Raw genomic sequence first — 17,382 nt, 5'->3', positions numbered from 1 at the left:
ATTGCAATTTATTGATTATTTTCAATTAAGACAATTATTAATTGATGTTTAAATATGATGTGTTAATTAAAAAAAGATAAAAAAAAATAAGGAAATGATAAATGAAAAAAAAACATTTAATCAAAAATACCAAAAAATGACATGTGTCAAAGTTAATGAGAGAGTGACATGTGGTTTAAAACGTGTTATGCGGTGCGGTTTATTACACACCCCTAGATATGATAATTGAAATCTCATTTAGAATTATTGGTTGAATTTTTTGATTTCCCAAAAGGGATACAATGTTCGATTCCAAACATGCCGGTCCTAAGGAATTGAATATATTCAAAGACCCAAAACGAATCAAAGAAAAATGACATTTATCGTTATTATAAGTTTTGATTTTTAAATAAAAATATATAATAAAAAAATTAGGCCTTGTGCAGCTGCCCACTTTATTCCCCTCAACGCTCTCATGATTCCAAGCTTTGTATTGTTTTCTATTTTATCAAAAATTTAAAAGTTAAATTACTTAGAAATTCATTTTCTCTATAAATCTTTTGTTATATAAATAAAATCAGTTGTGAAACCCGTATATTATACGGGTTGATTAAAACAAAATGTTAAGTATGAACGATTAAAAAGTTTATTTGAATTTGAAATTTGAAATAAATGAAAATTATGAGAAAAAAAAATGCAAAAATTAAAACTATATATTTAGTTATCAGAGCTGTGTACTAAAGGAATTAATTATAACAAAATGTTAAACACAAATGTTTAAACTGTAAATTTAATTTAATTTTAATATCTAAAATTTGAAATTAATAGTCATTATGGTAGGTTTAATTTATGGAAACTAAATTAATGATATATTTGTAAATGAAAATTAAAGTAATTGACAAGTGGAAAATAAATATATTTCAAAATTATAATAAAATGACATGTGGCTAATTGCATGAGAGAATGACATTTGGCAAAATCATTCTCATTTATTAGAATAGATTGGTACTTAATACTACACATCATTTTTTTTAATCAAAACTAAATAAAAAAATATAATAAAATTTCTAAGTTTTTAACTAGAATAAAAACATTATAATGCTTAAATTTTAAAAACACCAAAAGCTAAGCAACAAAAAAAAAAAGAAAAAAAAAACGAACACTCAAATAATAATCGGAAAATTACATAAAATAGAAGTTCCATTAAAAAAACATAATTCAAAGATATAACTCGTCTCTGTTCATGTTGTTTTGCTATAGATGGCCCGATAGGTCTTCTCGAAGATATTAACACGTTTCAGCATTTTGAATTTCAACTATTCTTGTTAAGAATTCAACCGAGCTGCTTAAGTGTATACTTAAGACATCTACATCCTAACATACAGTGTATACATACTGGAGTGTACAATATAGTGAGATGAACTCATCTGGACGGTTTCTCAAGGGATAAACACTTAACCGGACAATTTAGCCGATCAATAACACTTCAACGACGATTAGCCTATATTACTATCGTTTATTAGTTCTTATGGTAAAGTAGGCTAGATCTATCACTAATCCCAATGAATACTGATAGTCCTATCATATAAGGATCAGCCATGCAGGGCAGTTAGGAGGTAGGATCATTTCGGCCTACAACTTTTCTAAAATTCAACAACCAAGCCAACATGATCGTGCATGCATAGGAGAATATCGAGAGCTTACCTACAAAGTATTTTGACGAGAATCGGGAGTTAAACTGATAGAATACTGACTCGGGATCTCCTACTCAGATGCATACTCTAGGGCTTCACCGTTGGTCGAAAACTACGGGAAAATGGCTCTATAGAGGAGAATATCGAGAGAGGGAAATTTTAGGGGTATAAAGTGAGCAGCTTATACGAAATGTGGAGTATATATAGGCTCACAAGGGTTGCGCGTCGTGCATGCATAGGGCGCGCCGCGCACATGTGTGTTGTTGGCTCCACCCTCCTTCTGCAACGTGTTACGCCTAGAGTCGTTCACCTCTTACCTTCCAGAAACAAGCCATGTTTCACAAAACCGTGGTGCCACATGTCACGTCCACAACATTCCACGTCGCCTTGGCCCTTGGAGGAGTGGGTGGTCAATTTGCCACGTGGTGCCCTCTGGTGGTGCCACGTTATCACCGCACGCGAATTTCCATATTTTCGAAATGGCGTAACTTATTTAAACGAGATCTGTTTTCTACATGTTTTATATCTCTAGACTCTCGACGAGATCTACACCTTTACTTTAGATCCCAAAAGCTAATTCTCAATCTATCACAAATTTATATTTTTGATAGGTTTAGACTATTAGAGATCAATGTAGAAGCATAACTCTAACATACGGACTCCATTCTCAATGTTCTTTATATCGATGGACTCCTATGAAAGAGATCTTCAACTCTTGTTTAGATTATTTTGCCTAATAATCTACCATTCTAAAATTCGATTTCTATATCGCGTACTGTTGTACCCGGTTGCACAGAGACTTCGAAAAATCATAACTTTCGTTCACGAAGTCAGATTTGGACGTTTTATATATCTACGAAAATTGTATTGACGTTTACTATGTGTCTATGATAATTATTTTGGCTCAATAATAATATAATTTTTTTCCATATTTTATAATGTCACACCCCAAAACCAAGAACGGCGGAAACGTTCCGGGGTGGAGGACGTCATGTACAGTATCACAACAGTGTAAAATAGTAAACAAGCAACAACATCATCCATTGCATTATAAGTAAAGTTTTAATACATGTGTATTCTTTCATTATAATAAGACACCAAAAATATACAATCAAAATAAAAGACGAGACTTGTCTGCTCCGTCTTCTCAAAACCTGGCCACCGTACCTGTCTACTGATGACCTGAGAATACAAGTTATTTTGAAAGAGAGTATCAGCTTTAAAGCTGGTGAATTCATAAGTATTTAAGTGTCCTTGTCTTGCTTACTAAAAGCTGTTTTAAAAGTCATGTAAACCTTTAAATGAAAGTGTTGATGTAAGTATGAAAAGCCCTAGAAAACCCCTTATTTTCTATTAGTTTGAGATGTAGTCTTCTACCAAGACCTGAATGTTTTGTTATGACAATGTAGTCTTCTACCAAGACTCGAATGTTTTGTTATGATAATGTAGTCTTCTACCAAGACCCGAATGTTTTGTTATGATAATGTAGTTTTCTACCAAGAACCGAATGTTTTGTTATGATAATGTAGTCTTCTACCAAGACCCGAATGTTTTGTTATGATAATGTAGTCTTCTACCAAGACCCGAATGTTTTGTAAGTAAAATGATAGTTTTTCCTTTCTATTGACTAGTACTAAAAGTACTTAGTCTAACTCTTTGTTTAGGTGAATGTATCACAAAATAAAGTAAAATAGGAAAATGATATGATAGTCTTCTACCAAGACTTAAATGTTCTGTAAGTAAAATGATAGCTTTTCTTTTCTATTGACTAGTACTAAAAGTGCTTAGTCTAACTCATCGTTTATGTGAATATATCACAAAATAAAGTAAAATAGGAAAAATATAACCATGTAAGTGTTATCCCTGGTTACCAGGACTAACACGCCATCGCAATAAGCGACATGTATAACCTAATGAACATCCGAAGATTGTCCAATTGTCCTCTGTAGCAGCAGCAGGTTGGAGGAAGGGTTAGTCTCGTGGCCGACTCCTAATACAAGCGTTAACCTAATGATCATCCGAAGATTTTCATCTCATCCCCTGTTGCAACAGCAGGATGGAGGGATGGTTAGTCTCGTTACTGAATACTAATATAAGTAACAACCTTAGACATCCGTAGATGTTCATCACCTAGTGTTGCTAACAGCTGGGTTCCGGAATGGTTAGTCCCGTCTAGACATCCCATCGAATAGGGATAGGCAGGAAAATTTACACAGAAGGTACGAATAAATCTTCCTAATATAAGTGATAACCTTATACATCTGTAGATGTTCATCACCCGGTGTTACTAACAGCTCGGTTCCGGAATGGTTAGTCCCGTCTAGACATCCCATCGAACAGGGATAGGCAGGAGAATTTACACAGAAGGTACGAACAAATCTTCCTAATAACTCTAGGTACAAGTATCCAGGTAAGTGAATACAGGATAATGTATCTAAGTAACAATATTCATGTATGGTATTCATGTAAGCGTATTCAGATAAATGTATCTATGTAAACGTACTCATGTATCATGTAATCCTAAGTAAATGTACTCATGTATCATGTAAGCATATGTAAGTGTACTGGTATAGACTCATGAATGAACTGACTCCTGTGTGATTCCTTGTAATAGGAATGATGTTTGATATCTTCTAACTATCCCTATGATAGTTAATTGAAAGGTAATTGGTTGTTCAAGTAGGTTTATACACTCTTACTACCCAAGAGTGTTGGAAACTAAATGAAGGGTGAAAACTATAATCTCTAACATATATATGAACATATGCGTATAAGTATAGTTTTGGTTCAAGAAGGTAAAAATAATGGTTTTGCAAGATATCTAGGAGTTTTGAACAATAATTAAGAGTGACTTGATGTCATTTTAATAAACATTTCAAAACTAATACTTTTGTTATCAAGGTATTTTAAGATAGAAAACCATTTCATGTGTCACTTTTTGAAATATGTGAAATCTACTAAGTGAAAACACAGTTATAAAATACATAAGATTGATTTAATAACATACTGTTTTCTACTTGTATTCCCCCCCCCCCCCTATTAAAGCATTTAAAATCATTTAAAACACTGATTAAGGGGGTATGAACTCACCTGTAGATGGTGATTCGGATGAACTGAACGGTGTAGGATTGTTAGGTGTCAAGTGAGGACTTGTACACACACTACGATCCTAACGAACATGTAATCACACATATATGCACTCAATTAGTCTTAAATTACTAATTGATAATGTTAAGACATCCTAGAACATAATAAACACTTTATATAAGTGTTTTAAGCCCTAAGGATTGCATCTAAGCTATTGTGGGACAAGGTACTTGGGTTTAGGGTTCCAAAGGACCCCATATATGAGTTTACTCTCCATATAGCATCACACATGGAGTTTACGGTTGTAAACTCCTGAGTTTACGGTCGTAAACTCCCAACCTTGGTGGTATTTTGTGTTTTGAAGTTCTAAATGATTCCTAGAATTATTCCAACTTGGTGGTTAAATCCTTGGAAGGGTTTAAGGCGTAGAAACACTCCTTAGAGGAGTTTACGGCCCCAAGGCCATTTCCTTTGGAGTTTACAGCCGTAAACTCCCTTGGAATGGTGTTTTTGTTGCTTTCAAGTCTCTTGCATATGTAGGATAGGTTCTAGACTTTTACCTAAAGCATATGAAGGCATTAGGCACACTTTGGTGCCCTTCTTTCATGTTTACGGCCCAAGAACCATGTCTTGGCCGTAAACTCACTTTGGAAGGTGATTGTGATGTGTTTTGGTCCTTGATTTAAGTGGGAACAATTCCTAGTAAATGCCCAATGCTTTAGGTGCCTTAAAAGCACCCTTTTGTGCATGATTTTGGAGTTCACGGTCCAAGATCCTCTTGGGCCATGAACTCCCATACATATGTGTTTCTTTGATGTTTTCATGTCCCAAATACACTTATAAACAAGCCTAAGGCAGTAGTATATCGCGGGGAAAAGTCTAGGCTTTGTTTCGGGAGTTTACCGCCCAAGAACACCTTGGGGAGTAAACTCCTAAATCTCGTTATTTAGCTATCTAAGTCATGTTATTAACACATAATAAACATTCTAACACTACTAGAGAGAGGTACTCACGATTTGGGATAAAAACCCGAAGATCCGTGAGAGAGAAAATGGCTTTTCTCTAGTTGGAAATGCGAATAATGAATGAATTTGGTTCAGAATTCTATTTATAGTCCTGAGATATTTTTGGCAAAAAATATTTTTATTCCTGAAATGATTTCTCATATAACAGAGTGTTGGAATAACAGTGTTGCACAAAACCCTAATGCATCCACTCTCTTGATATCTCCTGAAGTGTAAACCCTGAATTACTCAAACTTACACGAAAAGTCTGAAAATTAACTGTGACTGCTATAACTTCTATTGAAGTGATATTGTTTGTACAGAATGGAAATTTCTGGTTGTCACATATAATATTTACAATCTACGGCTATGGCGAGAATGGGGTGTTACAACTATTTTCCAAGAAGGTTGTAAGATTGTTTTGCTTTTGATTTTTAAGAAGAAAGAAGAAATAAATTGAAAGTAGAAACCCCAAACCTCTATAATTGACTGGTTTTAACCATTTTTGTCTAAGATTAAAGACGATTCGGTAGTCATTATTAATATCTGCATAATCAGCAAAGAAATCTAAGCATTTTTTTTTACTTCCCCAAGTTTTAGTCGATTTTCCCGCTTCTAAAGTAATGATGTGATGCGTGCGTGCTTTCTTGCATGCGTTTCCTATGGCTTTGGCTCGTAGTGAACAAAGAATTAACCTAACTTTATTTGGGTCTAAACTCAACCTAGGCTAAGACATATGCTAAAAAAAATTGGCCCTATGATTTAGCAAACTCTGTTCATGGCCATACTTTCAACTCCCTTTGAGCCGACCCTAATGTGCCTTTTCGAGGACTTTTAGTAATGGACATGAACACCTCAATGTTATTCTTCATTCCCTTTGATTTTGTAACAACTCGAAAGCGGAAGGAAAATATATACTCTTGATGAATATCAAACATGTTCCTAAATTTTAACATGATTCTTCTAAGAGTTCCGAACATATTCATAGTATGACATTTTGAGCTTGTAAACGTTTTTTTGGTTTTATAATTTAATAACACAAGATAGCTATGAGGATATTCTACTTTCATTACTTTCCCGAAATAGATCATATACCACTTAGTATAAGACAATATGACTCTCAAAATTTGAAATACATTTATCCTTGTGTTTCGAACTTGACAAAGTAGTTTTTTGCTTGTATAATTCTAAAGCAGGATACATAGGAGAAGAGCTTACTTCCATGGTATCAACAGTCCAAATAAAAACAGACTCCATTTTAGGTTTCATACTTGTTCTTCTTAGGAGTTCTTCTTTTCGAAAATGAGTTTTGAAAGCCATATAAAGAGAAGTACGAAGGTAAGCCGTGAAAAGAATTTTCAAAGATTTTTTTGGTTTGTGACAATCAACAACTTTAAATAGGGGACCACAATAATGGAGTTCGAAAGTCCATTTTGAAACATGTAAAGTTTTACAGATGGTGGTTATTTTGGTCTTTTGCTAAAATGATGGTCACTTTGTAATATGCATTTATGAAAAATGATCATTTCGATGACTCTTATTTTAATTTTCTAACTTTATGAGAATTTCACAAATGATTTTTAACTTGGCAAAAACTTCATTATTTTAGTAAAGTGAGATACTTTTAACAAATGTTTAAGCTTCCAAAATTTCACAGATTTTATGTCAATGTCGTTAAAATTAATTTTCATGTCTTTAGTTTAAAAAAACGACATAAGAATATTACTTTTTTAGAATGGTTCAACCTTTAGGGAGGACGGGATACATTTTCAAACACTTGAATATATACCCAGATACCATTAGGCCAAGGGCTTTTTTGTCAAGAAATTCCATATATGCTTGTGAATTAAATGGTCAGTATTTATTAAAATACTTGCATTATTGTTTAAACTATTTTGTGTTAAAATGAAAAAGTTTACGTGTATTCTTGTGAAGATTGTTAGATACTTAGATTCATTTTATGACATGTGGTAATATTAAATATTGATAGGAATGACGAACAAAATGGGTCGTGACTCTAATGTGTGAAATGCAAATTTGTTTGGAAATTATATGCATTATATTTTACGTTATGACCCTGTGATATTTCATATGCAATAACAAAACCTTATATACATTGTATTAATGCAATTCACATATCATTATGTTATGTTGTATATTATAAACAAGGGACACACCAACACCAAGTCAACTAGGTTGTTTGGTTGCAAAACCCAATTACAATCATCTTATTATTTTTCCTAGCTTGCAAGTAATTTTCCTATTAAAATGCAATGTATCAACATCCTTTCATTAATTTGTTTACTATAAAATCTTACTTTTATATACTAGTTTATAACCCGTGAGAACCACGGTTATAAAATTAATTAAACTCTCATAGTAAAAACTTAAAATTATTAATCAATTATTTCAAATAAATTATTATTTAAGAGATATGTTTTTAGTTATATAAAATTATAATCGTTGATTTAAATAAATACATTAAATTATATCATCTTATAATATATATTAATTTAATTTTATTTTTTATTCTAATGTTATTAATTTAATGTAATTAGAATGTGAAATTTAAAATTTGAACGTTGAAATTTTAAGAGATATGTTTTTAGTTATATAAAATTATAATCGTTGATTTAAATAAATACATTAAATTATATCACCTAATAATATATGTTAATTTTATTTTATTTTTTATTCTAATGTTATTAATTTAATGTAATTAGAATGTGAAATTTAAAATTTGAACGTTGAAATGAAAAATCAATTATTAATTTAATTGATTAGAGTGAGAAATTTAAAATTTAAAATTTGAATAGAGAATTAATAGGTTGACATGTGGCATGATAGGTGACATATAATATTAACTAGGAAAAGGTCCATGCGTTGCACGGGTGAAAGTTTAGTGACAAAAATATAAAGAAGTAAAAATAAAGTGCCAAAATTATAAAGAGGAAAAGTTTGTTGAAACTTTAGTGGCAAAATTAGTAAAAATAAAGTACCAAAACTATAAAGAGGAAAAGTTTGTTGAAACTTTAGTGACAAAATTATAAAAAAAAAATAAAGTAGTAAAATTATAAAAGAATAAAGAAAAAGGGTTTTAAATAAGTAAAAGTGAAAGTTTAGTGTCAAAAATATGAAAAAGTAAAAATAAAATGGCAAAATTATAAAAATGAAAAGTTTGTTGAAACTTTAGTGGCAAAATGAAGAAAAAATAAAAATTTAGTGTTAAAATTATAAACATGGAAAGTTTCCTGTTGAACCTTCCATGCGCTTTAATATATATATATATATATATATATATATATATATATATATATATATATATATATATATATATATATATATATATATATATATATGATTTCTAATATTATGACATTTGTCAATAGGCAGGGACGGACGCAGGAATTAGTAGTAGGGGTTGCACAAATATTTTTTTCTGGTCAAACATAATATAGAACGTTAAAAAAATCCGGTCAAACATAATATAAACCGTCTAATACAAATTTTTTTCTGGTTAAACATTATATAACAACTATCTATTATAATTTAAATTTGTCCTCTTCGTGCAGACATCTTTTGAAACCGCTCCATTACTTTTTCATCCTCAACTTTCGCAAGTGCTTCCGTCTCGACATTACAAAGCAATGTGTCTTTCAAAAATTCATCGCCAATTTTGTTATGCAAGTTTGTCTTCAAGAGCTTCAACTTTGAAAAACATCTTTCTACACTTGCGGTCGCTACGGGTAATATCAAAGCAAACTTTAAAAGCTTATAAACCAAAGGATAAGACCGATGCTTCCCCGTACTAACCATCAAACGAGAAAGGTCGAAAATTCCTTTCAAACTAGTGAAACTCTCATCTTTGATGGAAGAGTGATAAAATATCTCAAGTTGTCCTTCGAGGTCTATCATATCTGAATCATCAAAGTCATACTTGTATAACTTACCTAACTTCAATAACTTTGATTTGTCAAATTGTGCAAATGAATCACAAGGGCTCAAAGCACCCATGTATTCTAGTAATTGGGTGCTTGTTTCACTAAATCGATCCCGATATTCTATAAGTTGCATATCTACCACCGTGTTGAAGATTTCAACCTCAAAATGAAACCTATTAGTCTTTGTAGTCCTACGGTTTCTCGCACCAATATACAACTCTTCCATATCTAAAGTTTCAATTTCGTGTGTTTGACAAAAAGAGGATACTTTTGGCAAAATTCTATCAAACCCTATGTTTCTAAAAGACTGCAATGCCTACATTGTCCCTCTAACCATCGAAGCCGCTTCCAAAATGTCTAGATCTTTTCTTTGAAGTTGCTTTGACAATGTACCCGTGAGGTGTAAAATGTCATACATCATATGTAAGTAAAATATGAACTCATATGATTTAAAATATGCTAAGATTCCAGATGCTTGTTGATGGTTTGCCAATGACCCTCCCTCCTCTTTCACAAAATCTAAAACTACAAGAACATCCGCAAACAACTTCATCAAACTTGTGAGTGTGTTGAAATGTGAACCCCATCTTGTTTCTCCCGCTCGAACAAGTGTAGTCTCTTGATTTAACCCTCTTCCTGTTTCAAGATCACCACTACACAAGCCTTTTTGCACCCTTTCTCTTGCTTGCTCTCGTAGTAAGTCTTTTCTTTTACACGAGGCACAAACAACATTAACCACCAACGAAATTTGCTCAAAAAATTCACTAACACCATCATGCTTCTTTGCTATAGCCACAACTACTAATTGAAGTTGGTGTGCAAAACAATGTACATAAAAAGCCGTATCATTCTCTTGTAATATCAAAGCTTTCAAACCATTGAATTCCCCTCGCATATTGCTAGCCCCATCGTAACCTTGTCCTCTTATCTATTAAAATTTAAAACAATTAATATATATATATATATATATATATATATATATATATATATATATAATTAAATTGAAATAAAAAAAGTAAAGAATAAATTACCTGACTAAAACTCAACTTATTACTTGTAAGTACTTCATTTATGGCGTTTTTGAGGGTCAAAGAAGATGTATCCTTCACGTGCACTATTCCTATGAATATTTCTTTCACAAAGCCAAGACTATCGACATAACGCAAAACAATAGCCATTTGTTCCTTTTTTGAAACATCACTAGATTCATCGACTAGTAAAGCATAAACATCTTGACCAATCTCTTCACGAATACTCAAAAGTACTTCTTGTGCAAAACATTGCACAAGTTCTTTTTGAATTTTAGGGGAAATTAGTTGATTGTTTTTAGGAGCATTTCTAAAGTATTGTTGAAAATCTCTTCACTAGTCTCTCGAATGGCTTTTAACACTTCAATGTAAAGCCCTCTATTTTCCGAGTTAACCGACTCGTCATGACCACGAAACGGTAAACCGGTTTTCAATAAAAATCTAACAACAATAATAGAAACACGTAATCGAGCTTTATATTTATTGTCCTCCGCTTCGCTTTGCCTCCTCAAGACTACATTAATTGCTTGTTTTTCCCTCATTAAAAACTCACACTTTTCTCTTGCTTTGTTGTGAAAACTATCAACACCACCCACATGAGTCCGAAATGCATCTTTTTTATTCCAAGTATCAAAACCTTGGGAAACAAATGCATCTCTCCCTCCTTTTTGTCCCATGAGGTCCCCACACAAATAACAATATAAACAATATGCATAATTCTTTTTCACACTATATTCCAACCAATCAAAGTCATTAAACCATGAAGGAACGAATCTTCTAAATCTATCACCTATTTTTTTTAGGAAACTTATGTGCCCTTACTTGACACGGTCCTTGAAGCAAATATGCTATTCTTACATCATCTCTTATATTTGAATTGTAACTTGTAATCAATGGCCTATCCGCTGGGTCCTTTGGAAGATCTTTCAAGTCAACGTTATCATTAGGTTGGTTAGAACATGGTGTTTGTGGAGTTGGATTAGAAACCGAAGGGATTGAATGATTGTTGATTGGTGTTTGTGGAGTTGCATTAGGATTAGAAACGGAAGGAATTGATTGATTGGTGATTGGTATTTGGGAACATTCTTCACCACTTTCATTAGGATTAGGTCTTTGTCTTTTGGTAAAAGAACCACTTAGTTTAACCTACAAAAACATAACAATTACACCTAATCAAACAATAAAACAAGTTGCTTTCACCTAATTAAACAAAAATTCAATAAAAACATAACAATTACACCTAATCAAACAATAAAACAAGTTGCTTTCACCTAATCAAACAAAAATTCAATAAAAACATAACAATTACACCTAATCAAACAATAAAACAAGTTGCTTTCACCTAATCAAACAAAAAATCAATAAAAACATAACAATAACACCTAATCAAACAATGACTTCAATAAAAACAAGTTGCTTTCACCTAATCAAACAATCAATTCAATAAAAAACATATGAATTTCACCTAATCAAACAATCAATTCAATAAAAAAAAACATAGCAATATATGAATATAACCTAATCAAACAATATAACTTCAAGAAAACAAATCAATTTCACCCAAGTCAATCAATAACTTTAAAAAACATATCAATTTCAAATATCTAACTGAATTGGTAAATGGTAATTGGTAAAACTTACTTGCTTTATTGTAGAAATTGAAAGAAGACAGAAGTTGATCGATACTATTGTTGAAACCTGCTTCAAGAAATTGATCAAGATTCAAGGATTAAAATCGATCAAACAACAAAATCGATTTTGGGCTGTGACTCACGATCAAGAAGATAGAAGTACTAGCCGATCGAATATAGAAGTCATCCAGGGGGCAGGGGTGATCGGCAATCGATTGAATTTTGGAGGCAAGCCGCAAGCGCCAAGCAGGAAGTCGAGTCGACGATCGTTTCTTCTTGCTGTGTAATCGTTTTTTTTTTTTTTTTTTTTTTTTTTTGCTTGTACTGATCAACAATTAGACACTCAAATAATTAGGATGGGCTATCTTTTTTACAAGCAATTAGCCCAATTGCTAATTTATCCACTTAAGTTTTATTTTGGGCTTTGGACAATTGGACTATTAGACAATAATCGATTAAAACATTGGGTTATGGGCTCGTTATTATTTTTTTTCGTTTGGTAATTCCGGATAGAGTGACAATTTTTTTTTTTATGTAGTTGCACAATTTTTTTAGTAGTTGCACGATTTTTTTACGTAGTGGCACAATAGGTAAAAATTAAAAAAAAAACAAAATTTTTTCTACTACGTGCGCGGAAGCTAGGTGTTGCCGGTGCAACACCGGGCACCTAGCTAGAACCGTCCCTGTCAATAGGAAAATAAACCTATTTATTTATTAGAATATGGATTTTTTCCATTAGAGTAAATTACATGAATGGTCCCTATAGTTTGGGGTAATTTGCACGCTTACTCCTTAACTTATTTTTTTTTAGCTCGGAACGTCCATACTGTTTGTTTTTGTTACGCGCTTGGTCCCTATTATTTGTTTTTGTTACGCTCTTAGTCCCTGGTCCTGTCTTACCTAGAAAACTATTATTTAAATATGGAAAAATTGTAGGGTATGTAAGGAAGGCGTGTGTTTATTTAAATAAAGTAGAAAATCAAAGACAAAATAGTCTTTTTAGGACAGAAGCCAAACGCATAAAAACAAACACTAGGGACCTTTCGAATTAAAAAAAATAAGTTAAGGACCAAATACGCAAATTACCCTAAACCATAGGGACCATTCTTGTAATTTACTCTTTCCATTACAACATTGTGAATGGAAAAAAAAACTACCCATCATTTGCAATCTCTTCAAGATTCTAAAAGATTTGCACGGCTATAATTGGTTAAAATTTTCAAAGTATAGCATCCTAAAAAGATAGTATAAAAATTAAAAGAACAATGCTAATGACTTTTATAAATTTCTAAGTACACATCCTTAATAACAAATTTTACAAGAAACACAAAGTAAAGTAACAAAGTTCATCTATAGAACAAAAACAAACAAATATTACATAATCAACAGTCAAAAAGTCAAAACTTTGAACAAACAAAACTATTGTTCCAAGAGTGAAGGCATGTAAAAAGCATGAGTTTGAGCCATTTCAATTCGATCTCGAGGATCATTCATTGTTTCATCTCTCAATGCTTGAAGAATAGCTTGTGTAGGAACCTCCCTGACAAAAAAATCACTTGAGTAAATTACACGAATGGCCCCTATGGTTTGGGGTAATTTGTGCGCTTCGTCCCTAACTTATTTTTTTAACTCGGAAGGTCCCTACTGTTTGTTTTTGTTACGTGATTGGTCCCCTACTGTTTGTTTTTGTTACGCACTTGGTCCCTGTCTTCCTAAAAAGACTACTATTAAATAGGGAAAAATGGTGGGATGGGTAAGATAAGGTGAGGGGGTGGGGTTGGGGTTGGGGGTGTGTTTATTTAAATAAATTAAACAATCAAGGGCAAAATAGTCTTTTTAGGTAATACAGGGACCAAACGCGTAACAAAAGCAAACAATAAGGACTTTTCGAGTTAAAAAATAATTTAGGGACCAAACGCACAAATTACCCTAAACCATAAGGACCATTTGTGTAATTTACTCAAATCACAAAAACATCAAATAGTTGATAAATATTGCAAGATATAGCAATGTACTTTCATTCATTTGTTTACTACTTTTACTATAGCAGCCAACTATTGTTTATTTTTATTAAAGCATTGTTTTGGAAAATCTACATGATTATAGCAATATCATCCAAATATATAAGCACTTTTTAGTTTTCATTGCTATAATTTAGATTTTCAAAACATAATGTCTTAATAAGAAAAATAAAAAGTAGATATATAATGCTATAATTGGGTAAGATTTTCAAAGTGCAATGCCTTAAGAAAAAGAAAAAAAAGTTGGAAGTAGGTTGCTATAGTAAACAACTAATTAAATGCACATTGCTATATCTTGTATAACATGAAAATTATCATCAGAAAAAAAAAAAAATTATTGTTTTGAAGGGTTTACCTTGAAATTAGAATTTTGTGTAGGGTTTTCAAAATGGGACAAAGCTCAACTGGAGCAACAGGCTTTTTCTCTTCTGGATGAAGGATGCTTAAATGAGATTGACTAAGTAGCTCATAAAATGCTTTCACTGCTGAAATTCCCTGAAATATAATAAATATACAATGTTATAAGTTTCTTTGAAAATGTCACCGTAAACACAAGGGTAAAATGGTCATTTACTCTCACATTCAAACAGTTCATTCCGTCCAAAAAGGAAGAAGCAAACGTTGTGTATAAAGAAACATCATCTAATCCATTAAGTTATATATATATATATGTGTGTTTCTTTTTTTACCAAAATTAGGGCAAAAAGAGGCTTTCCCATTAAATGATTTAAATCCCAACTTTTTTACAAATTTGCCCCTATGAGATTTTAAATAAGTAACAAAGAGAAAAAAAAAACACACCTGAATCATACCCTTTCCCTTAATGCTATCACCCATATCAAGAGTTAATTCTCCATTAGCCAACTTTTGTCCATACCATGCATTCCGACCTTTTAATAATGTCACATATGTATCTGCTAAAAGTGGGCCCGCTAATTTTTCGGGATTTTTAGCCAAAAGATGAGTTATAAATATCATTTCAGATGTACAATGTGCAAAATACACCGATTTGCTAGTTGCACTCTCATTGGTTAAAGATGCTACCATACCTATAAAATCAAAGTTCCAAAAGTAATATTAAATAAAAGAATTATTTCACATTTTACTAATTTGCCCATCTCATATATCCTAAATCTTACCAGCTCCAATGGCGTAGACATTCTTCAACCCACCCATGACTTCATGAGTGACAAGATCACCATTATCCCACACAATGAAATGTGGTTGCCTTAAGAACTTCGCTAATGGCTTCCTCCATTTTTCTGATCCACAAATTCTTGCATTTGCGTATTCTTTGTTGTAAATCTCTGATGCGATGTTAGGGCCTCCAAGATATAAAATGTTCTCCATTGAAATTCCAGCTGTTGAACATAATCGTTATTAAAAATTGGGAAAATTAACGAAATGAAATAGTAAAGAAACATGAATCTTACTTGATCTACTAATCATCTGAGTGGGAGTGATTATATGGGGTTCAGGTTCCAATTCAGCTTCGATACCTTTGGATAATGAGATTATAATAGGAACTGTGATTCTTTCTTTCCAATACTTGCTAATTTCTTGAAAAACTTGATGAGTTTCAGTCGATGGTAATCCATTGATGACAATATCAGCATCCCAAACAGCTTCCTGTAAATTCGTTACTACTTTCAATGGACTAAGTGGAGTATCGATCATATTCAAACAAAACCCATCTTTCAAAATCTCATCTGCGTACAATACTCGATCGCCTAATCTTGCTTCGACGTATTTCAAATACGCACATCGTCTAATCAATCGTCTTAACACGTCTTCTCGTGAATTGATTACATCGAATAAATGTTGTGCTGTGGCTCGATCGACTGACCTACCTGCTCGTCTCCAGATCCTGATTTGAACTTTATCTCGAAGATGACCATAACCATCTTGTAACATTGCTGCAAACACACTGCCCCAAGCACCGGCTCCAACGCTCACGATTCGTAAAGGATCGTCGTCTGTTTTACCCAATAGGTTACGAAGCTCGTCGAGTTTTTCCTCTAGAGACCCGTTGTTGATTTGGGCAAAACCATTCGCGTAAGCATTGTTCGTCGAGGTCGATCCCTCGATTTCTGCTCCGACCATCGTTTTCTTGCACAAACCTCGATGAATTTGGTTTTTCTGAATTGGGGTTTGGGTTGATTTGTATCGAGTGAGATCTTCGATTACAAATGATGGTGTGTAATTTCTATAAGAAAACGACGAAAAGTACAGCGGTGGAGGTGAATACGTGTTTTGCAATAAATGTAACACGTTTAACATCTACAAGAAGGTCGGCTGAAGTAAACCCATCAGGGAATTCAGTTTGAAACGGCTGAAAGTCTGAAATTGAACTCGAAATGCATCAGACTTCACACGTTGATTGATATTGAGGAAAGTGGTGAGAAGTTACATACCAATGTAGGTTTTGCGCTTCTTTGTTTCGTGTGGGATTGAGAAACCCTTTCGAAGGATTTGCGAGCCAATTTTTTGATGAATTTCTAACAGAACTTTGTTTTTGCTTGCAAGAAAACGAAGAACCAATTTAGTTTTCACGTTTCGAACTCACCAAGGGGGATAAAGTCCCATGGCGGTGTTTCCAACGTGGTTGTCCGGAATGTTAAGTTTGTCCAAATTTCAGAGAATTCCTCTCAAGTTTGAGGTAATTACATATTGGTCCTTTATATTGATGTTTATGATTTATTTTTAAGGGTTAATGCCTAATGGCTTGATATGGTAAATCGTAAGTATCACTTATGGTTCATTTGGTAAGACACTAAGGTTGTGTTTAAGTATGGACCGGGTCCAAGTGAGGAGCAGGTCCAAAAATCTAATTCAACATGTTTGTTATGACATTTAAGAGCTTAGACTTGGTCTAAAGTGAAGGCTCAATTCAATGATTTCATCTAACTCTGTTCACAAGTAGAGATGGTAACGAGGGCGGGGAATACATGAGGCCCCAATCCCCATCCTCATCTCTTAATTCTCATTCCAATTCGC

General features: G+C 32.8%; 3 protein-coding genes across 3 annotated transcripts; all 3 read right to left on the bottom strand.

The window, feature by feature from the left end:
• Positions 1-9,313: 9,313 nt before the first annotated feature.
• On the bottom strand, positions 9,314-9,931 carry LOC145062941 (uncharacterized). Its single transcript, XM_079010535.1, has one exon. The coding sequence runs from the start codon at positions 9,929-9,931 to the stop codon at positions 9,314-9,316; it is 618 nt and encodes a 205-aa protein (XP_078866661.1).
• Positions 9,932-10,021: 90 nt separating this feature from the next.
• On the bottom strand, positions 10,022-10,883 carry LOC145062932 (uncharacterized). Its single transcript, XM_079010525.1, has 2 exons — positions 10,737-10,883; positions 10,022-10,633 (listed from the first exon to the last, which is right to left on the bottom strand). Exons 1-2 carry the CDS (start codon positions 10,881-10,883, stop codon positions 10,022-10,024), a joined length of 759 nt encoding a protein of 252 aa, XP_078866651.1.
• A 2,735-nt stretch (positions 10,884-13,618) lies between these two features.
• On the bottom strand, positions 13,619-16,986 carry LOC145099902 (glycerol-3-phosphate dehydrogenase [NAD(+)] GPDHC1, cytosolic-like). The gene is made up of 5 exons (XM_079037402.1): positions 15,819-16,986; positions 15,525-15,746; positions 15,187-15,434; positions 14,741-14,880; positions 13,619-13,904 (listed from the first exon to the last, which is right to left on the bottom strand). The coding sequence occupies exons 1-5, from the start codon at positions 16,663-16,665 to the stop codon at positions 13,784-13,786; spliced, it is 1,578 nt and encodes a 525-aa protein (XP_078893528.1). The 5' UTR covers positions 16,666-16,986; the 3' UTR covers positions 13,619-13,783.
• Between the last annotated feature and the right edge of the window lie 396 nt (positions 16,987-17,382).

This window comes from Lactuca serriola, chromosome 1 (assembly GCF_051521515.1).
Source record: "Lactuca serriola cultivar US96UC23 chromosome 1, Lser_US96UC23_V15, whole genome shotgun sequence".
NCBI classification, from domain to species: domain Eukaryota; kingdom Viridiplantae; phylum Streptophyta; class Magnoliopsida; order Asterales; family Asteraceae; genus Lactuca; species Lactuca serriola.
This window is presented reverse-complemented; position numbering and strand designations above follow the sequence as displayed.